Here is a 23,924-nt window from a genome sequence, read left to right as displayed (position 1 = left end):
AGCACATTCGTAGGAGATGTGCCATGCCCCGCAGGGTGCAAAACGAGGACATTACACACATACTCACACAAGTCTTTCACATTAACTCTCACTTGTACTGTTTCTGCCACCCCATACACGCATTTCTCTACATGCAAACACACACTACATACTGATGCTTAAGACAAAAGCTCCTCCGTGGACTCAGTCTAGCACGCAGTAGCAGCCACTCTTAATATCTTCCTTATACATATTGAAATACCGAATGGAAACTGAAATAAAACTCAATAAAACAGTGCGAGCTGAGGCTGGTTCGGTTTAATCTCATTACACCAGGAGCCCGGGGCTTCTTTCCTCCTATTTATAGCTCTCTGAGAGAGAGGAAAGCCGGCGTTCATACACACAACAACACTGGTTTGTGCAAATGTGGCCATGAGTGGCAAAGGACATGACCAATCCGAGAGAGGCCTTGCATCAAATTTGATGTGACAAAATACACAATTGTCATTCATCTGTGAAGCGTTGGCCTTATCCTCTTACATGCGCGTTTCCTAGTTTTCCACCTTCTGTTTTCTGTTCTCTTTTTCCTCACACCCTCTCTGGAGTCAGCTTCTCTCATCCCACCTGTTTGATGGGGTGGGGGGGGGCACCCAGGAGCACCCGGCTTGCCGGTGATTAAACCGTTCTAATGATTTTTTTTTTTCTTTTTCAGCTAATTTCTCGTCTGACTTATAGACCACGCCGATTCAGACTGTATGTGAGAATAAGGTAACCTTGTTGAGGGGAATTGAACTTTCAGTGTGCACCGTCAGTACTGCGAATCCTTTACATTTCTTGAGAAAACAAGCCGACAACAAACATGAGAACCCCAGAGGGATTCTTTCCTTGCATAGAAAGAAGGAAGACTCAACCTGATCTCCACTAAGGTAACCTCTCGCATCAAAGCCTCAAACCACACAAGTAATCAGACAATAAGTCCTTGATGCGGAAACACACAAGCAGAGAAGCCTGAGGCCTCGCTGGTCTTAATTACTTCGTCCTTGTTGGGGGTAAAATGCATCTCCTCGCCTGTATCAGCATCTTTTAGAAATCCCATCCACCCCGGGTGTGCTGCGTAATGAAGAATGTTGCTGAAGGACTGCCGTTAACCTTCCGCTTGAAAAAGAAAAAAACAACAAAAAAACATACATCCTATCCTTAAAATGTCAAGATCCCAGACTTAAATAAAAATATCATCCTGAACCCTTAAGCTATGTTTTTCTTCATCTTCTTCTCTCTGCCCTCCAACGACCTGAGCGTTGCTCCTTAATGTGTGAACGTGACCATGACCTACGAGAAATGCTTTGGCAGGTTATGAAGCTAACACTTGATCTAACAAAGGTCAGGATCTGCAGCAGTGGTTCTTTTACAGCACACGGAGATGCGCATGAGCCCAATACACCTTCCGTCAGCTATAAATCACAAGAACCTTCATGCATTATGAAAGAATCCAAGATGTCCTGACGAACTTGAGCACGTTGCTGGTGTTTTATACATATTTATACAATATATATAGTCCAAAGTTACTTTGATTGGTTTCTGTCGACATCACAGACAGAATAATGCAGAAACTCGCTGATGCTTAAAAAGTGAGCAAATATTCCTTCAAATGAGATTCAAATTTATATTTTAACCGAGGAATAAAGTGTTTTCCATTTTTCTTGTGTCAAAGAAAGCTCTTCTGAGGTGATGTAACTCGTGAAACTGCTTCATATTTAATCTTTTGATTGCGCTATTGTACTTAACATGTAAAAAGTAGACCCTCCAATTTAGTCAGTTAGATATAAAATTGGGAAAATGAACTCAACTTTTTACATCAAGAATAAATGTTCAGAGAGAAATAGAGAGAAAAAATATGAACAATGAAAACACGATCATATGATTTGCCCTATTCACAACAGAAAAATGAAGATTTGATCAAAGACTGTCAGAAACACGGGACTAGGCCTTGGTGTGCACAGAGAAGCACATCTGTGACGTGGTGAGCGCTTTTTAACACCATCTGTCTCTTTACTCTAAACAGGGACGGCTCTCTTTCGTAATCACCTAGTAAAACTGACATCCTGCCAGAACCTGGGAGCAGCAGCAACCCTGTCCACAGGCAGCGAGACCTCAGATGAGAGTTTGGCATCAGCAGACAGCTGAGCAAGCGCAAAAAACTTCTTCAAATGAGCCTTGGCACCATGTGCGGTCTCCAGGTGAATGCCTTCATCCCTTTTGCATCCCTTTTGTTGTTAGTTTTTGTTTGAAGCGGGCTCTCTGCTTCTTACCTATGCTTACCCCACAGTATTCGGATGGGGTGCTCTGCTCGACAGGTGTGCGGCATTTGTTCTTTCCACTCAAACGTGTGCCCGCTGCACTGACGCACAGCTGACAGGCAGATTGTAAGAGTCTCAGTCATTCAAAGAGATCTGCGCTGAGACAGCCGCCTAAAGCACATTTTGAGCGGGGCGGGGGGGGGGGGGCACCACCTTTTCCTTGGCGTCACTCTGTGTTTCAGATTGATGGTGGCCTCTCCGACCCACAGGAGATCAATGTCCTCACTCACTGTCTTGCAATTCAAATCTCAAAAAGTGTGAACATCATTTTGCAGGTTTTTATAAAGCTGAAATATTTTGACATTTAATATTTTCCAAGTATTAGCAGTGAAGATCATTTTCTCAGTTTGAGTTTCACTCTTTCATTACTCAGAACAGGTTCTTCCTTCCAATTCCTCACAGCACCTATAGGCTTGAAGAATAAATTACAATTACTGCCTCCTAAAAAGCTTTATTTTCTGGGCCGCCTGAAAGGGTAAATCCAAGGAGAAGGTGATTCAAAACTCCCAAGATGGTTTTTAAAGAGCTGCTTGTTTTTTCATCTCAAATATTCTTCTCTTTGATCTGTAGGCCTGTTTGAAGTCCCCATTTAATGGCAGCTGATTTCCAGCTCTGTGATGAACATATTTGTTTCTGTTAGGCTGCTGAAGTCTGAACCTTAAGGAACCGTTCGGAGCGAGAAGAATGAAAAATTTAGCAGAGTAACTTTAGAGAGAAGTACGACGGAGTATTAGGGCCAAACAAAAAAACAAAAAAAGGAAATTACGAGAATAAAGTCATAATGTAATGAGAATAAAGTCGTAAAATTACGAGAATAAAGTCATAATATTACGAGAATAAAGTCGTAAAATTACGAGAATAAAGTCGTAATATATTATAAATATATAAATATAACTTCACAAGTTGCTCAATATTCCTCATTTTAACACAGGGAGAAGAAGCTCTTCCTGTTAGAGTTCTCATAAATTATATTCTCATAATATTACGACTTTATTCTCGCAACATTACGACTTTATTCTCGTAATGTAACGACTTTATTCTCGTAATATTACGACTTTATTCTCATAATATTACGACTTTATTCTATTACAACTTTATTCTCGTAATATTACGACTTTATTCTATTACAACTTTATTCTCATAATATTACGACTTTATTCTATTACGACTTTATTCTTGCAACATTACGACTTTATTCTCGTAATTTTACGACTTTATTCTCGTAATATTACGAGTTTATTCTCGTAATTTCCAATTTTTTTTGTCTTAGTTTGGCCCTAATACTCCGTCGTAGAGAAGACTATAGGAGGAGATCAGGCACTGAACGGTGTCAGAGGTGGGCAGTTTATTCCTCCACCGGGAGGGGAAGGCTTGAGATTCAGATATGGCTTCAAGGGGGGAGAGACTCTGCGAGGCTCTGATGATGTCACTGGGCAAGAGAGGCAGAGTGGGATGAAATGATAGATTCATGATAGTGTGCTTAATGCCGCTGTAAGCAAGAACAAGGCTATCAGAAACAATCTTAGAAGCTGCAGGGAACCAAGAGGCCACACAATGCAGAGACAAAGCAGAGAACAGAAATAGAGATGAAATCAATAACTCCCCATTTACACCGAGGTGAAATGAAACACAGAGGATAGAGGATCAAAGAGACAAAAATGCAGCAATAACAGACTGACATTTGAATGAGCAAAAGGCTGATTCAAACAATATTATTAGATAAAATGCACAAAAAAGAACAATAGGCATAATTTTGACTGAGGCAAAGGCAACGTGACGCATAAGAAACTGAGGTAAAAAGTTAATAATAGGATATGAGAAGAGAATAAGGATGGGGGGTTGTTAGAGACCAAATAAAAGCAGACAAGTAGCATCAAGCGGGGAGATAATTGAAGATAACAGGCTGACTTGTTGTGCAGCAAGCTGTGGTTTTTCTTTCATCCTCGTGCTGGGCTCTGTGCCCATCCTCACTTGACTAAAAAAACACAAATAAAAAAGGACCAGTGTATGGTAGATTCAGTGTAAATTGGATTAAAAAACAAAAATGGCAAGGTCTCCACTGTGCTCACAAAGCGAAATGAATGTGCAAAATGTAATTAACCAAACCCCAGTGCTTGTGAGAGCCTAGAGTCACGCAAAATGTTGGGAGGTGATAAAACCCAAAGAGGGACCACGGACGAGGGCTACGTACGCTGCTTTTAAGCCCACACCTGCTGGTGTCGCTGCTAAAAGCTCTTGAGGGGGTTTTACCTGCAGGTTTCGGAGAGCTGTTTGAGCAAGCCAATAGCAAGCAGCGTTCCGGTACATGAACTGCCTCCAGATACTAATTAGCGCAGAGAGTGAAGACAAAAGCATGATGTATTCACAGAAGAGCCCAATCTGTAGCTTAAACAGATGGTTACACTACACAAATGAGATAGGAAAACTGTCACTTAGTGCTATTAAAACATGATTACTGGGGAGGTTCCTAAATACCCTCCACATGAGACTTTTTTTTTTTCAAAAAATGTAAATGTAGCATCAGCAACAAAATACAGCTGTTTGGAAAATTTGGACTAAAGAATTATGGCAACTGTCCATTTTAGGAGGCAGTAATTGTAACTGTCCAGGGAGCGGAAAGAATAACTCCCAGCGTACAAATCTGTGCTGGATCTCTGTCTTGTGGAAGGAGGGGGGGGGGGGTTAGAAATGCCTGAAGTGACTGGTGAGGAAACCAAACAGGCTCTGGTTTGAAATTGTTGCAGATGACTGAGCAGGAGCCCAGGTCTGTGCTGTGGTTTGAACAATCTCAAGACTTTACATCTGCAGAGGTGCATTAATATTCTCCTTTTTTCACCTTGCAGGAACACAAGGCACGACGCATATCCTCCGAGATCGGCCCCAAACCGATATGTTATACAGTAAAGCCCATCAAGTGCCTGTAGGCTTTGCCTTTTTTTGGGTAAATAAAATCTACAAAAGCACAAAACAAGTAACCATAGCAACAGATTTGCGGAAAGAGCTGCTACTCCTTTAGTATCCGTAATTCAATTTTTGGCATTAAAACTTCCCAGAGTATATTGGGCATGGGACCTGGTGAGTGATACGCTCAAATTAACATCCTCTGACAAAAGCACTGACAAGACAGTTGAACAAAACACAGCGGGGATGTGAGGAGGAGGCAGACTGACACCCTTGGGGGAAGCTGATTGCCACCAAGACTGCCATTTTGTAGGACACAACATGGGCTCAAATATAAATGCAGGAAAACAGCCGCAGATACTGATTCTTCAAGCCATTTTGAAAAGAACTGCACAATTAATCCCTCTGTATACCCCCCCTCCCCAGATTCCTGACTGTTTGGACTGGTGTGTTTGCAAGGGTTTCCACTACAGTTTCACAGGTCACTGTGTTGCTTTTGATCTTTGTTTCAGACTATTTGTTCAGCGGTTTCCCGGCTGATTGATCCTTTGAACCTCTAGATGAGGTCTTGGCCAACCCTCCTGTGATTGAACAGTCTGATTCCATGAGTCACAAAGTTCACGCGCTTGGTCAATCGAAGATCAACCAATTACTTTTCCGCCCTCTACTAAACAAAGTCAGTGGATGTTTCGTGGCTAGTCTATCTTGCTTGTGTTTGTGAATATGCTTACAAAAGGCTACAAAGAAAATGCATAGGTATCAGAAATGATCCAAACAGTCGTATATTAAGCGAGCAATCCTCAAGAGGCAGAATTTAAGATGTAATCTCCGAGTTTTGTCTCTTGCCTTTGAACGAGGCTTAGAGAAATGTTTCAGATCCCAGGGTGCATGCAAATAAACCCATTCAGTGTGTTTCTAGAAGATGTGCATTAAGCTGCCATCCCCTAGGCCAAAGTTAATGCAAGTTAGCCTAGAGCTAAAAACAGAGCTGCTGCTGCTGCATCAACGTAGATGCTCATGAAGCTTGATAAAAACAGAGCGGAGCTGAAGCCTCTCCTGAAAGCATCCCTTATCCGGAAATAAGCGATGAGGCATAATTTACAATCACTGTAATATGGGAGAGTAAAAATAATATCAACATGAAGGAAATCCCTCTGGCCTCCCACTGATATGGGAAGTGATAAAGCAAGACCTATTGCAAAGCATATGGGCTACAGGTCAGTCACTAAGCTGCACGCAGCCCACATACACAGTGCCACACGCACAGATTCTGCAGGCTTCACCAATATCCATGCCATACCATTGATCCGGCATCTACCTTTCCATTGTGAACACAAGTTTAGGACCGGTGTGTAGCACAAACACCCACGGACTTCACACGTCACCTCATTGGTGTAGTGATCTGCACTCACATACACACATTCCCACGAACAGTTGGAGCCAGCCTGGTGTGCTGAGAGAACCGAGCTTGTTGGAATTAAATTATCTATATTTTTCGCCGCCCACAGAAGGAGAAGGGCAGGAAGAGTCAGTCCCAATGCACTAAAGATTGGACTGCCTCAGCATGTGTCCTGGGGTCTGAAATACAAATCAGCCTTTCCTCCACTCAGCTGGACTTGGCCACTCTCCCGGGGGCCTGCCAGGATGGCCTTCTGTGGCTTTGAAAAAAAAAAGAGCAAATGATAACAGGAGCTAAACAGGAAAAAAGCTGGATTAGTTGTCCTTTTAAGATCTACCACTCTGCAGGGATGCAATATGCCATTACTCTAGCGGTCGCCCTGTTTAATGTGTTCTTCTTATGTCCGTGGCAACATTTGGGTTTTGTAAGTGTAGAAGATGGGTGGCAGGGGGCTTATGAGATTCATAAGGGGTTCAACATGTGAATCTCTTTTATTTTGCAAGAACATCTGGGCGTTTAAGATCACATTAAAGATAGACTGGGAAATGGAGCCAGCTGAGAAATAGCAGTTATCTCTCTCTGACAATCTCTCACATAGCAGGAGTAATGAAAATGAGCCAAAGGGGCAACTAAACCCAAATGCAATCCATGCTGAAACAGGTCCTGCATTCTCAAGCGGTAATAAAAAACATACCTGCTTTATTGTACTGGAATTAAGCTGAATAAGAATAAGACAGATAAATAAAGCATCCTGCTTGTATTCACAGTGTGGAGTTGAAAAGATAGATGGAGCAATCGGTGGGCACAAAGGACAAACTAATTGTATCAAAATTGTTCCATGACTCACTTAATGAAAAGCCTTTAATCCAATCTGCATGGTTAACATGGATTCATATAATTTGATTTAAAAGCCGGTATAGAGTTGTTTGCCGATGGGGTTTAAGGGTAATATGATTCTGCTGTGTTTGTCCGCAGTGTCGGTCACTGTCTTCTTACTGATGCAATGAATATTTTACTGTCATCTCTGATCAGAGAGCTGCCATGGGTGCCAATTAGATGCCGTCTGAAGCCATCTGTGTGACAGGAGTGGAACATAAGTCCAGGTAGCGCTGCATAATTTTGCCTCATCCTATTAAAAAACCACAGCCCAAGTCTTCAAGTCAGTTATATTGGCAACCTATCTGCCTCAGTGGTGGGTAAGGGGTCAGGAGAGCCCAGGCTGAAGCTGAGGGGGGCCCCCCCTCCCCTCCCCATTAGTCCATGGACCAGAGCCCAACATTTCACTTGTCAGTACCACTCAAGGTGACAAAACTTGATTATGATTTTTTTTAAATATCTCTGTAGATTATATTTTGGTATGATAACCCTTCCTGAGTGGCAGCTGTATCATAGTTTGAGTGACATTATGTGATGATTCTGTACTTGGTTAACCTTCTTAACACTATCTTAACTACACATAGAACTTGATAGCCCAACTATAATCAGATCTTGACATATTCCCATTAATAACGATGTTAATTTTGTTTACAATTTTATTATGTGTATAATGTTGTTTATAAAACTAAGCTGGTTCCTTATCTTATTGTGGTGTCCTTTATGGCATGATAAAGACCAGTTTGTGACATTAGCCTAGTGGCTGTTATAGTTTCATAGGAGCCTAATGATGCTCTTCTAGTTTAAGGCTCACAATGACCTGCAACAATGATACAGTATGGGGTATATATATTATACATTTCCTGAATCCTTATGGTCTTTTGTATTTTGTGTCTCTGTTGTTCCTAGATGACAGAGGGCTAAAAGATAGTATATCATTTAGGCCAGTGGTTCTCAAATGGGGGTACGTGAAGGCACTACAGGGGGTACATGAGATTTTAAAATATACATATATTTAAAAAGTAGCATCCATGCAAAAATCCTTTAAAAATAAATATTTAATAAATAATTGAGGAAAATATAAGTCTAAATTCATAAAATGAATTTTATCTTCAGGAGTAGGCTATTCAACTTATTATCCTAAAACCCCAGAGTATCCCCCATCAGGATGGTTCCACCTAACCTGTCAAATGCCACCTGGCTTCACCTGTCAATCACTTGGACCAACGATGGAGTCGTGGTTGAAGCATAGCAGCAATATTTTTATGTTTAATAAATCAGTTACTGATGGCACAGTGCTCTGTTTTAGGTCTTTTTTTTTTTACAACCAAAAGTGCTTTGCGCTGTTTAGGGGGTACTGACTGAAAAAATATTTCACAGGGGGTACATCACTGAAAAAAGGTTGAGGACCATTGATTTAGGCGAACATGGTGTAAAAATGTGTGTTGTTTATAGTTTAAAGAGCTGCAGTGACCTCTATGTTGGTCAGAAAGATTCACATCTTAGCTTGAATGAATGCTTAAAAGGTCCCCTTTATAATGATACCAAAGACAATATTGTGAAACGTTGACAGATATCCTGTACATGAGTCTAAACCAGGATAAGCACCAGCATAAATGTAATTTTCTGAAGGGGGTGGGTAACTTCATGAGCTGATAACTGTGATACAGCTGCCACTCAGGAAGGGTTATCATACCAAAATATCATCTACAGACATGGATCTTTTCAAAAATCATGAGCAAGTTTTGTCACATTTAGTGGTACTGATATCTGGTCTGGCCCATGGACTACATCCCCCGGAAAAAAGCTGATAAAGACCTTTGGGTGCGCGCAGTGGCCATATCTCAGTCTCTGCACGCACGAGTGCACCCACCCGACTTCTTTTAGTGCCATTAAAAAGAACTGTAACCTCGCGTTACTCATCAACCATATGTAACCCGTGGACGCTCTTAAAATTGTTGCTGGTGTATTTACAGATGCTGCTCCAGCTCCTGCGCGTTTCGGGTGGGCGGGAGCTGCTCCTGCGCCTCGTCCACATCTCACACAGTCCTATCCAAAGACGCATAACGCATCGCGGGCAACGGGAAAACCCACGCGTCCCGCCTCCCTGGCAGAAAAGCCCCAACATATTGGTTAACCCCTTCAGTCGCACTGTGATACGCACTCTTTAAAATGCCCACACCCCTCCCCCCGTTTACGCGTAAAGGCTGATTTATGGTTCCGCGTTACACCAACGCAGAGCCTACGTGCGTAAGGTGCGCGTCGCCGCGTACCTTACGCACGTAGGCTACGCCGTAACCCTACGGCGTAGGCTTAATGCCTTGTGGGGTGGCATGCAGTAGTCGAGTTGTAAAAAGAAATCAGGGGGTATGGTGGATTTTATCATATGGGGACAAATAATTTGTGCTGATTACAAATAATATAATATATTACAAGTAATAGCACTGACCAAAACACCTGCAGAAATACTGCAGGAATGACATAGCAGCAGTTAAATGCAGCCTTCTGTAAGCTTTAAATATCCACTGGGCTTACATCAAATACATCAAAACACAAAAATAAAAAACAGTTTTCTGAACTTATCAATATGCCTCTGTCCTTCACAGGATAAGTAAAATGGATCACTGCAAAAACTCAAAATCTTAATAAGAATATTTGTCTTATTTCTAGTTAAAATGTATCATTTTAGTAAAAAAAAATCTCATTACACTTAAAACAAGACTCATCACTGGAAAAAACAACAATTTTCACCTGTTTCAAGTAGATTTTCACTTGAAATAAGTAGAAAAATCTATCAGTGGAAGTTTTTTTTGCTATAATGAGAAGATAAATCTTGTCCCACTGGCAGAAATTATTTTTCTGGTGATGACTCTAAATGTTGAAATAGCAGTAAAACCACATTCATTGATGAAATGACATAAGGGATGGAAAGGGGGGATGGCAGTTTTACAGGGGGGATGATTTGGACCGTTTTTATTTCAGGGGGGGGGGTGCCATCCCTCCCTCACCCCCCCTCAACTCGAGTACTGGTGGCATGGGCTATTATTGGGACGTTTTGGAAATGGGGACACCCCCGCTGTCAAACCTACCGTTTATTCCCGATACAGTTCCCGATGGATGTGTTTGTGGTCCCGTGGAAGGAGGACGGCCAGGACATTCGAGACTTTTTCAGCCCCGGTCGGTCGCTCGTATCCACGGCGTCGGAGCGCTCCATGTGCCGGTGGTGGTGGTGCCGGTCCGTGTCGGAATATCCCCGGTGTTTGATCTTGATCGGGGTCCGGGGTTGTCTCCAGAGATGCTGCGGAGGCTTCAGAGTCGCCTGTCCCTCCCGGGGAACCGGGAGCGACAGGGACAGGCTCTTCTTTGAACATGGTGGTGGTTCCATCATTGTGAAAAGAATAATATATTATTATTATAACAATAATGACGATCCTCTTTCAACTTATTGATTAAATCACATATGGCTGTGTTCGTTTTATTTCAAGCCTATAATAAAAACGTTGCATGTCCCTCTCTCTCTCTGCCACTTGATTTCTCTGAGCGAACAAATCAAAGTGACCAAGTCCAGCACAGCCCAAATGTGAAGGCTTTCTTCTGAATAACATCCAAAAAACTGTCACAATGATGACCTAACTTGTCCCGTCAGAAGAATTAATCTCATTGTTTTTTGGTGGTGATCAGTTTCCGTTTTATCCTAGGGTAACCTCACCAGCCCTGGGTTTTAGTGAGGAGACACCGGTCCAGCTGCTTCTCCTGAAGTTTGACGCCTCGTCGCCCATGGCGCACAACCGGATGGCAGTATTTATTTTAGAGAATTTATTGCTTTTTTTATCAGCCACTTATTGCTGTAACACAAAGAAACGCCGGCGTTGGCTCCTCTCTCTCTGTGTGTGTGATGTGGTATTATTGCTCCTCGTTATGTCTTTCAGTTCAACTCAAATTTCCCAAGCAATTTCCATAAAAGTACTCAATCTATCACGGTCCATATAGAGAGCTACGGCATCTCTGTGCGCGCAGAGGTCTCCGGTAATCCCTCCATGGAGATGATTGATCCAATCATTTTTGTGATATCAACTCAGTATCCTTTTTTTTCCATAAATCAGGGCTGCTGTGAAGAATTATCCCAGAAAACAGAGATTTAGCCGTTCTTCTGTGCAGTCCAGATTCTCGCAGCTTCAGTTTCCTGGTCAAAATGTCTCATAAAAGGACGTAAATTGATAGTTGCGGAGGTTCAGTCATCCTGCTCAATATGGCCCATTATCTCTCCATCCTCATATTTGCTGGAGTTCGACGACAAACATTGGCTTCATCTCATGCGCCCTCCCTCTCCCTCTCCCTCTCCCTCTCCCTCTCCCTCTCCCTCTCTCCCTCTCCCTCTCCCTCTCCATCTCCTCCCTCTCTCCGTGGTTGGATGAGTGCTTGTTCCTTTTCTGCGCTCATCCTTCATGTTTTGCCCCATGCGCGTTCACTGCATTTCCTTTGCAGAAAACTAAGGCAACACTTTGGTCAAATGATGTGAGCTGGGCTTAAACGGTCAGGTGTGACAGCTGAGAATTGTATTGCTTTACCCACTATAGCTGATATGTATTACTTTCCACAGCACGCACGAGTTCATGGTTAGATTTGCCTTGTTGGAGTGACAGTAGGAATGGGCGGTATGGACTAAAAAATGTATCACGATAATTTCTGGCATTTATCCCGATAACGATAAAAATGAGGATAAAAAAAATACCAATTCAACTCCACCTTTTTAACTATAAATCTATCTCGCTCTCAGATCCGACATGTTTGTTACACAAAAACCTCATCAATGGGAATTTATCCTTTTTCTTTCTTTCTTTCTTTCTTTCTTTCTTTCTTTCTTTCTTTCTTTCTTTCTTTCTTTCTTTCTTTCTTTCTTTCTTTCTTTCTTTCTTTCTTTCTTTCTTTCTTTCTTTCTTTCTTTCTTTCTTTCTTTCAGGCTCATTTCCTTCCTTCATTCCTTCCTTCCTTTTTTCCCTTCCTTCCTTCTTCTCTTCCTCTTTCCTTCCTTCCTTCCTTCCTTCCTTCCCTTCCTTCTTTCCTCCTGCTCTCTCCTTCCTTCCTTCCTTCCTTCCTTCCTTCCTTCCTTCCTTCCTTCCTTCCTTCCTTCCTTCCTTCCTTCCTTCCTTCCTTCCTTCCTTCCTTCCTTCCTTCCCTTCCTTCTTTCCTCCTGCTCTCTCCTTCCTTCCTTCCTTCCTTCCTTCCTTCCTTCCTTCCTTCCTTCCTTCCTTCCTTCCTTCCTTCCTTCCTTCCTTCCTTCCTTCCTTCCTTCCTTCCTTCCTTCCTTCCTTCCTTCCTTCCTTCCTTCCTTCCTTCCTTCCAAAAATCAGCTTTACACAAAAACGTCATCAACAGGAATTTATTGTTTTTACCGTGAGATGACAAATTCTTATCATGAGGAATTTTTTTGACGGTATATCGTGAACGGTAAAATATCGCCCATTCCTAAGTGACAGCACTGAGACCTTCCACACCTCTCCACAGTGTCTATGCACCCAGTTCACGTTTGAGCACCTAAAGTAAATACCATCCTGCCAGTCTCACTGCTGGCTGAAAAGTCTAATTCGACTATAAACCCAGATAATTGTTCTGTGAAACAAGCATGAGATTCAGTCAGCTGAAGTCATCAATGCCTCCCTGGTTTCCTGCATCAGAAATGTATTTTCAATTATGGCGAGTCACATTTGACTTTTAATAAGTTGGCTCTGGTCGTGCCAGTGCTGGGAGTGCAGCAGTTATTATTACTAGTGCTATTATGGTTATTATGTGCACAACCTAAAAGATTGTGCTGTTCACGATGTTCTATCTTTCAGCACATTCACTGTAATTCATGTAAATTGAATTACTCCCAGCCAGTCATCTCCTTTATTTTGGAGCAGCTGCAGTTAGAGCCTTGGAGAAAAAAAAACAAAAAACATTTGGCACACTGTAAAACACAGTTGGAATTTAAAAACAATAATTTTCATCAGATTAAAGATAATGCGTTGCCATTGGTTTTATTTTAAGGAAACAACTCATACAGTGGTTGTTTGCTTTTTCTTTTCATGTTGGCAACTCTTTTTGGGATTTAAAAAATAAATAAATGCACAAATAACAACCAAATTTATTTTTCAATACAACGTCAAACATTTTTTGTTTCGCATGTACCATTTAACACACCTTAGAACTGTTGAGTATTTGATCTATGGTTTGACAATGACAATGGAAACAACATAAACACAATGTCCACATTAGTTGTGTCAAAATGTATATTTAACATTTTCAAAAGGTATTCACTAATGTATCAAGTGTTAATTAATCAAGGCAACACACAGTTACATGTTTTAATTAAATGTATTTGTTAGTCAAAGAGCTAAAAGACATAATTAATTTCAAGGTCACCCAATGAGATAACATCTTTCACATCGTGTAATAATTATTCAGGATCTACTTTGTGTTAGTAATGGCAAAGCTTTCATCCATAACCAACTGTATTTCACACTGTAGTGACTTGAAATACTCGTAATTTATATGGAAATTGAGGTACCAACTACTCCTGTATAGAAAACACATAAACGGCTAAAATCTGTTTAAAAACAATTGAACTCTAATCAAACTTTTTAAAGTTGCTGTTAAAAGAAAGAAACAAATAAACTGTTGGTCATTAAGAAGCCCTACAGAGTCCTGACCTGGAGAAACTGAATAGGTCCAGATGGCGTCGGCCCCAGAGTCATGCAAGCCTGCTCAGACCAGCTACGTGGGATTCTGCAGCACCTTCTGCCTCAGCATGAGTCTGGAGAAGATTCCAGTGGTGTGGAAAACAATGTGCCTTGTTTCAGTAACAGAAAGATCTCATCCATCTGCTTCTAATGACAATACCCTGTAGCCCTAACATCTCACATTCTGAGAGTCCTGGAGAGACTTTTATCGGCCCACCTGATAAAGCAAACAAGCACCTTCCAGGACCCACTGCAGTTTGATATTGTTGTGCAGTTAGAATTGAAGATGTTTCAATAAATCCACAGTCATCAGGACAAAGCAGCAGCACTGGGGACCACGTTCTTCAATTTCTTCACTGGATTTAACACCATCCAGCCTGCGTTACAATGTAAGAAACTCCAGAAGACCCAGGCAGATGCCTCTAAAATTCCTTAGATTTGGTTACCTGACACAAAGACCAAAGTTTGTGAGACTGAGTGGTTGTGTGTCCGACCAGGTTGTCAGCAGCACAGCAGCACAGCGGACTCTACTCTCACCAAGTTGGAGTCTTGTCATCTGCAGAAACACTCAGGTGACTCTGCAGTTGTGGGGTGCATCAGTGATGGACAAGAGACTAAGTCAATCTGGTGGACTGTTTTGTGGCATGGTGTGGGAACAATCATCTCATCTTGAATGTGATCAAGACAACGGAGATGACTGTTGATTTTAGGAGAACCAGGATTAAGTCAGATAGTTTTTCCATCATAGGAGAAGAGAGTATAAATACCTTAGTGTTCACTTGGACAGCAGACTGAACTGGAGATACAACACTGATGATTAGGTTCTTCAGTGTTTGCAGTAAGGTGTTGTATGTCTTCTATAAGTCTGTTGTGGAGGGTTCAATCAAATTGGCAGTCATCTGTTGGAGGAGCAGCATCTGAGCCAGTGACTCAAAGAAACCAAATAAACATATATAGAAGGCTGGCGCTGTTCTGGAGACTGTTCTGGTGCCTCTGGAACTGATTGTGCAAAGGAGGATACTTCATAAAATAAATAATATGGACAACTCTGAGCATCTTCCTCACAACTGGAGGATTCAGCGACAGAGGCTTCTTCAGAGCCGCTGCAACACAGACCGATACAAGAGATCCTTCCTCTCACAGGAATAAACCTCCACAATGAATCTTTGAAGAGATTTAAATTATGACGACTGCAAACATTCATTTTCCTTAGGGGTTTATTAAAGAATTTTGAATTGAATTGAATTTGACCGCAACAGGGACAAATGAGCTCCTAAGTCTGTTGGACCGGACATCTGCAAGCGGAGGAAGCAGGACAAAGTCACAAACCGTGAATGGCATGGATCAGTCAGGGTAGCACAGCTTCCTTCAGAGTTCTGGCTTCGTACAAATCAGTCAGATTATTTAATGTCATACCTGCGTATGCCTTCCTTGCCACGTACGTTAACAAGGCCTTGAAGCCAGTTCTTTTTTTTAAACTGATTGATCCACTATGTAGAGAAGAGAACTATGTAAGAAGAGTTGATATAAGGCAGAGAAGTGATCAGCTCCAGGTTCATGTCAACGTCCAAGAGAGCTGGACGTGATGTGATGTCCTTCTGTCAATCAATACATACTGGCAGACAATTTAGAAAATAAGAACAGGCTCAATAAAACCATCCATTATCTAATCTCGCTTAATCCTATTTAGGGTCACAAGCATCTTCTGGAGTCTATCCCAGTTCTCTTCAGGTGAAAGGCAGGAGTAGATCCTGGCTAGGTTTCCAGTCTATCAAAGAAACATATACCGGTACTGTATATATATAGACAATGTGCTGTACTTGGAGAAAACCTTTGCAAGCACAGGTAACTCCCCACAGAAAGGCCCCATTGGGATTTGAACCAGGAACCCTCTTACTGTGAGGCAACAACCAAGCCTACTGTGCTACCTCATGAATGAGTGTCATCATGAAAATGTTATTCACATTAAAATGATGACAGAAGTAATTTTTATGTCCTTCGTTTCATTGCCAACAAACAAATGGATGCCTGGCTTCCCCAAGAGCTTTACCTTGGTTTCTTCCATGGTTATTCTGGAGAGACTATGGCTTATCTACCTACCTTTGACACCTTCCACATTGCTTTAGTGCCACTTGTGAAACTAATGTTACTGTCAAGCTTTTGTATGTGTTTTATAAAACAACTTTATCAAGCAGAATTCTCCTTTTATCTTCTTTCAGCAGTAGTGTTTTTCTTGTTTCCAGAGAGCTGCGGGTCAAATTGAAGGTCTTCAGCGAAGGAAATTGTCCTCCAACTCATACAAACTACCAACAACACGCATCTTTGATGTCTGCATACATGCAAATAACCTTTTAGTCCTTTTCACAGTGGACGATTTTCAAAATAAATCTGATTATGAGGAAGCTCATGCCTGAAACCATTGTTTAATTTCATGCATCGTTAATCATGAACAAAAAGAAATATTAAAGAAAGCTCAATACATTTTTCATATTTCCCTCATCCATGATGCACCTGACAAAAGAAAATCTTTGTAGTTTAAAGCTGTTGCCCAATGACACTTTTATATTTATATTTTAGGGACATGCATTGGAGAGTTTGAGGCAACAATAGGAGAGTGGTACATAGAAATAACCTTTCTAAAATACAAAGAAAACGAAAAATGATTGGAAGTAGTTGTGGAGAGTGTTGAGGAAACATTCTGCTGCCCTTGATGTGTAGCATGCTGTAGCCTAACAGGAGAAAAGTGACACTGGGGGGATGGTGTCACTAAGAATTACCTCAAAGTCCACCTTCTCCATGGGGCCCAGTCATTTCTCACAGAAGGTGATGCCTCCACTCTGGTAACTTCAAACAGGAGGTCAAGACCAGAGCGAAATGGATGAATTCAAAAAAAATATAGCCTGCTGTAAATTGAAAATCAAAACTTTTCTGTCCACTATTCCCTGAAAAGTCAAATTATTTCCTTCACACTGACAGTACATTTAGATTCTGCAGATACAACCGTCATAGATTTTATGTTCTTTTGAGAAACAAGCACATGGCCGTAACAAACAGTCTCGCTAAGGTTATAGACTCCTCGTCTGGTTTCTAGCTGTAAAGTAATTACTGCCTTTAGAAACAGACTGACGCTCTAAGGAGCTGTTTCCCTGTTGTCACTGTGCCTTTTCTATTTCTTTTTCCATCCCTGCCCTAGCTTAAAATAAGCCATTATTTTACTTGCATTTATGTGCATTCAGTATGAAGGAAAAACCCTGCATTTCTGCTTCATGTCAGGAAATATTGCTTTGAGGCTATGATATTAAAGTTGAAAACCAATATACCATGGGTAAACAGACCGAACAATAACATATGGAAAAAATGAAACAACACAGAAAAAGCACGGAAATTTTAAAGAAAATTATTAAAGACCTTAACCTCAGATTTACTCAACAGAAGTGAGACAAAATGCATTGCAGTGGTCCAGGGTGCATCCCTGCCCCAAGAGAGCTGGGAGAGGCTCCAGCAGATCCCCATCAGTGGGAATAAGCTGGTAAAGATAATGCATGCATCGGAGGAAGCAACTCAAAGTTTTATTAATGTTTAAGTAATTTAGCTGGGAAGTAGCACTGATGCATGCAAATTTTGAGCATTTAACGATGTGCAAACTGAGAACACAATGTCTTTGATTTCGTCTTGCTGCAATTTTGCAGGATTCGCTCTGGATCACAAGTTTAGTGCCACAAAGTGCCTCTGCTTTATTCTTGAAAATAACTGTTGTATTATGACATAGCGGGCTGATCATTAAACATTTTCCACAAAAAGAGGCTCTAATGAGTTTGAAAAACAAAACTCAAATGTAGCTGAAGTATCATAGAAACACAGTGGAGATGAAAATCATCAATTTGTCACCGGCCTTTCAAGTCAGTGGTTGATATTAGACGTATTCTCTCAGATTAATTTAAAAAAAGGCAAAACTGAACTTATTTTCTTGCTTGTTGGATTTTAAAATTGGTTCAGTATGATAGGCTGAAAACATCAAGCTGTCCAGGCTCTGTTGCTGCATGATACAAATTTGTCTTGACAGTCAGACACTCTTGATATTTATGTATATGTTTGATGTGCAGGTCAAATGCCAACAGCCCTGCACTGAATTATTAAATGTGATCAGAAACCGCAACTGTAAGGTTTATTTACAGAACGGATGCCAGGAATGTAACTTATCCTTCTGCCAATTTCTGCCCCGATTTCTCATACCAACCTTCAGATTTCCACATGATTTAAAACTGCCTGAGCTTAAAAATATGAAATTGTTTGACCTTAAAAAGTCTGAAAAAATGACCCCCTCCTCACCCCCCGCCAGACTTCAAGAACAGCACACATAATGTCTGTATTTGTATTTACACATTAGAAGCTCCTATTTGGTCAAGGTCTGAGTCTTTACTTGTTTTATTTTCCTGATACAATCCAGACATAAAAATATATATCAATAAAATACACTGAACATCTCCATTCTGTCAGGATAGTTGGACATTCATTACAGTCTCCTTGAGAGAAGAAAATGGGTTGTGTTTGTTCTTGAAATGGATTTTAAAAGAAAAGCAAGCTGTGACTGCATGAGGAAAGATGTACCTGCCTTTTAAAATTTAAAACATCCAACAGAATGAGACCTTATGTGTGTGCTGCATGAAATTGCTCTAAAATACAGTTTCTGCCTCATTAAACATATGATTCACATCAGTCTACATCAGAGTTCAAATAAGAGGACCCTAGGATGCTTTTTTTCCTCTTCTTTTTGCGCCTACATACCGACTTAAAGGAGATTACTTCTATTCTGTCTTGGAAACCTTGACCAAACATGAAGGAAACATGTTCAAACATTGGGCTGCTTATGCAGTCTGAGGCCGTTTGACCAAACGTTCACCATACCTCTGAAAGATTTAGTCTTGTAGGTCATGGGAATGTGACTTGGGTAGTATTTCCTTGTGGGATGCAAGCACACTTTATTCCTCTCCATGTGGGGAAATTTCAGATGCTCCAGAAATAACAGGCGCTTGGTAACTGCTAACACTTGAGCATAAAATGCTATTCAAAGGGAATGAAGTACCCACTTGATGACATAGAAACAGAAGGGTGCTAAATCATTAGCTTTTTTTTTTGCTCCCTGAATTACATAAAAAGGAATGAGATGGGGATGAAGTGGATGACGGAGTCACAGTGCAGACTGGTGCACTTCTTTGTGCTGGAAAAAAAGAAGACATTTTTTTCTTGCCTGAGTCAGCTGCACACTTCATTTAGCTAGCATCTGATTTACTATGACCAACCCCAACAAACGGTTTCCCATGTTATACGTTCATATTGTGAGGAATAATTGAAATGCCAAGCAGTCTTACTTACTCAGTGGAGGAGACGGTTGTATAAACTGTGGGAAAACGTTGTGTTTCTTGCATTTTTGCTGTTTTGATTTTAATATTGGTCGGTAGGAGCACGTACAAGATCATATATGTATACTCAGTACTCGAGTTGAGGGGGGATGAGGGGGGATGGCATCCCCCCTGAAATAAAAACGGTCCAAATCATCCCCCCTTTCCATCCCTTATGTCATTTCATCAATGAATGTGGTTTTACTGCTATTTCAACATTTAGAGTCATCACCAGAAAAATTACTTATTTGACAATTTTCACCTGTTTCAAGTAAATTTTCACTTGAAATAAGTAGAAAAATCTGCCAGTGGGACAAGATTTATCTTCTCATTACAAGGCAAAAAAATCTTGTTCCACTGGCAGATTTTTCTACTTATTTCAAGTGAAAATCTACTTGAAACAGGTGAAAATTGTTGTTTTTTCCAGTGATGAGTCTTGTTTTAAGTGTTATAAGATTTTTTTTGTAAAATGAGACATTTTAACTAGAAATAGGACAAATATTCTTATTTTGAGTTTTTGCAGTGATCCATTTTACTTATCCTGTGAAGGAGAGAATCATATTAATAAGATCAGAAAACTGTTTTTTATTGTTGTGTTTTGATGTATTTGATGTAAGCCCAGTGGATATTTAAAGCTTACAGAAGGCTGCATTTAACTGCTGCTATGTCATTCCTGCAGTATTTCTGCAGGTGTTTTGGTCAGTGCTATTATTTGTAATATATTATATTTGTAATCAGCACAAATGATCTGTCCCCATATGATAAAATCCACCATCCCCCCTGATTTTTTTTACAACTCGAGTACTGTGTATACTGTGTGTAGAAGTGATCTTAAACTGAAACTTGCAAACCTCTCTTTGCAGCTGAGGGCCAATTACAGAAAGCAGTGAATTCTGTGTGTGTGTCCAGCAGGAAAGACCATCACCAGACTTCCTGGCCTCTGGCCCAGGTGGAGTTTACTCGTCAGCCTGAATGGAAAGCTGAGGAATGGATCTGCTCTCTGCCAGTGGAAGGCCGTGGAATAATAATCCTCTTTCCTGACACTGAGGAACATCTGATGGATAACATGCATGCGTGTGTGTGTGTGTGGTTGTGCACCCTACATTTGTGTTTACACATGTGTGAGATGATGAAAAGTAAATGGGACACGGAAGTCTGCGTGACAGCAGAAGCGAAGAAGTCATGCCGAGATGCAGCTGAGCTGGACTACAATCATTTTTTTCTTAAGAGCTGCATTGATGTCAAGTGTGAAAATGATTCCTGGAATAATTTCACATGGTCTTTCTCATTGTCATGTGCAAGCACAGACTCACATTCATTTTGAAGCAGAGCTGTAAAAATACTACTAAAGTACTTTCTTGTTTTTTTCCCTCCAACCATTGTGATTTCCATGAAACGCCAAAGGCTGAAGAGGAGAGGAGTTAATGTTGCGTCACAGATGTGAGGCTGCGTTCCACTTTGGGGACGAGCTTGGGGCCAGTGGGACCTCTAATAACACGATAACCAGATTTCAGAGCCACTAAGAACTTCTGTTAATGGCCTCGTGAAGCTGTAATGGCAATAGGAGATGGGAGTCAAGTGTCAGGATGACCACAACTCGACTTTTGCTTCACATGTTTCTAAAAAGCACTTTCAGACTTTCATTAGTGAAATTAAGAAGTTGTGGTTTTCCGGGGGAGAAAAAAAATGCTTTTTAACTTTGCCAGCTGAGTCATTAACCACCACTTAGGCTATATTGTATTTATTTTCTAATATCTTCAATAAATCAATAAGCAAAAGTAAGCGCCAATAACACCAGGAAAGAATAACGTACTTTTAATCATCAGCTGGTGTCAGTGACAATGAACTTCAGTTATTTTAGCAAAAAAAACAACTAATCGGTGAAATGTTTTTACATTTATAAAGTATAAATACATCTGTTTAGGTTTATGTTTGCACTGGGCCAGTTCAACCTTTATATCAGAGCTCTTTTAAGCAACATTTAAAAAAAGAGTTAAATGGAAAAGTAAACGTCAAATGTTTTGATCTAAAGTAGAGGCAGCAATGGCCAGACAGGAAGGAACTCAAACAAATAACAGCAACAGACGTCATCAATGTTAAGCTGGATGATACAGGACAGAATTTGATTTACTACTGTCATTTAGCCGACTTTTATCCAAAGCAACTTACAGCTGAGAGAATAACACAAGCAAGAAATCATATATAGGGTCCAGCATGGATAAGTGCTGGTCAGACTGCTGTGAGTGCTGCCATGGTAGGATTTAATAGGAATAAGAAATTAGTTTTTCAAGGTAAAACTTTCAGCGAGCTAAGAGAGGCTGAGCTAGAACTTTGAACCAGGTTCATCTGATTTTCACAGCCAATTCAAGAACTACATCTCCGAAAGGAATTTTAAACCACTGCTGAAGACTGGAACAATCTAAAGAACCTTTAAATGTGCAGTACTTCAACTGCTTGTAGTTTCCACGTGAAGAAGTGGTTATTAATTTTGTGATCTGCCGTCACACGGAGGGCTGAGTGGAGATGAAAGATGGAAATGGAGTGTAACAAACCCCAAGCTCTTTAAAAGCGAGGAAAGGGGATATGTTGGGGCTTGGAATTTAAATCCCCATTATATTATAATCTTGTTTGGGTTTATGAGCAGTTGCACCGTTGAAACTTAACGGCTCTCTCCCGCCCCTGATTTGAGGGAATTGCAGACTAGTAGCTTTCTTCTTGTCTACCAAGATGTTCTTCTGTTTTATAGACTGTCACAGGAGGAGTGGGCTGTTTTCTATGACTAATCCTGCTATAAACAGCTCTTGTGGCAGACCCTATTTGGCTACACTTTGTTACTGGTGCATTGAAATAAAGCTGTAATAAAACGCTGTGCATGGGAATGTAGTGTGTGCTTCACATGTAGATTACAGTGTTTATATCCAAAACACAGTCATTTCTATAAAGAGTGACTATAAAGTGAAAGGCAGTTAACATTTGTGCTTCTACACCACATTGAAAAGCAGGGAGAGCAACTGTTCCAGTATTTTCACGTTTGTCATTTGTGATAAATGATGCTGCAGTGATTTATCTTCAGTTCTGCCTCCTTCAACAGTGTATTTGGGGAAAGAGAAAGAAAAAAGGAAAGAATAAAAAAAATTGCAGGTTTCAGCAGCATTCACCAGCAACTGCGCAGGGTAACTGTGTGGGTGGAAAAATGAAAGGCAGAAATCTAAATGTGTCTGACACAGCGTCCACTGAGCCTCGCTGGATCCCTCTGAGAACTCTGGGTAGACTGGCTGCAGGTATGAGAAGCACAATTCAAGGGTGCCATAAGCATTAAAAATAAATACAACGGATATAAAACCAGAAGCTGAGAGACACATTAATATTATGGCACCATGTTGGAAACAAATCTTTCATAATATTCTCATTTTCAGTGATACAGAATGATAACAAAAACAGGCATATTCCTCTCTCAGACTCTTTTTTTTTTTTTTTAAAGCCATGACAGATCCTACAAGTAACTCAGCTCCTTTTAGAAGTGTCATGAACAACAGAAGTGTGAAAAGGTGGGGTATTGTACAGCTTTAACCATCAGGGGAAGCCTCCATCAGCAACTCTGCTCCTCGGGGCGCAGTGGGAACACAAGAATAACCGCTAATCAAAGCCTCAGCCTGATGGCTGCTGAGGGGAACACGACAACGCTGGTCTTTTAGCACCTTGATGTGAAGGGTGAAGGAGTTCAAGGGATGAGGGCTGTCCCACCATCCATAATCTGAACAGACAGCTTTAAAAGTGTAAATTGTAGGTTGTTTTATTTAATTTATCGTAATGTTTTGGAGAATTATGGGTTTGAAAAGTTTAATGCATTTTAGAAGACAAAAATGTAGAACATTTGAAAGAAAAAGGCCCTGTAAAAACTGCCAATTACCATCAATCCATTGTCTATACCCGTTTATTCCAGTTGTGAATGCTCAGGTTAAAACTCACTGATTTTCTCATTTTCTAGGTACGGTAGCTCTTAGAGAGCTGCGATGAACTTAGAGGGCCTTTCGTTGCAGTTTGTGTGAATATTGTGTGAATGCAAGCTGCCTGATCGTGCTGCGCCTGCTGATACGACAGGATAGACTTCACTGGCGGTTCTGTGTCAACATTGCATGCTGCTCATTTCAGATGGTATGTTGAAGCCAGAGTTGTGTGTGGCTGATAGATCACTCCCTGTGCTTTTATGTCTCCATCTGCATCATAACACTGGGATACTGGTGCATGAGCCCGGGGGATCAACAGTGATGGAGTGTCGAGACATCCCACTCAGCAG

General features: G+C 40.9%; 1 protein-coding gene across 1 annotated transcript in view; it reads right to left on the bottom strand.

Annotated features, from left to right (window-relative positions):
* pde4a (phosphodiesterase 4A, cAMP-specific) overlaps nucleotides 1-11,583 on the bottom strand; it is a 47,506-nt gene extending 35,923 nt beyond the window's left edge. Inside the window, exon 1 of the mRNA XM_061711069.1 lies at nucleotides 10,599-11,583. Coding sequence (XP_061567053.1) covers nucleotides 10,599-10,897 — 299 coding nt within the window. The 5' untranslated portion in view covers nucleotides 10,898-11,583. The remainder of the gene's footprint in view (nucleotides 1-10,598) is intronic.
* Between the last annotated feature and the right edge of the window lie 12,341 nt (nucleotides 11,584-23,924).

This window comes from Cololabis saira, chromosome 21, assembly GCF_033807715.1.
Source record: "Cololabis saira isolate AMF1-May2022 chromosome 21, fColSai1.1, whole genome shotgun sequence".
Classification (NCBI taxonomy): Eukaryota; Metazoa; Chordata; class Actinopteri; order Beloniformes; family Belonidae; genus Cololabis; species Cololabis saira.
This window is presented reverse-complemented; position numbering and strand designations above follow the sequence as displayed.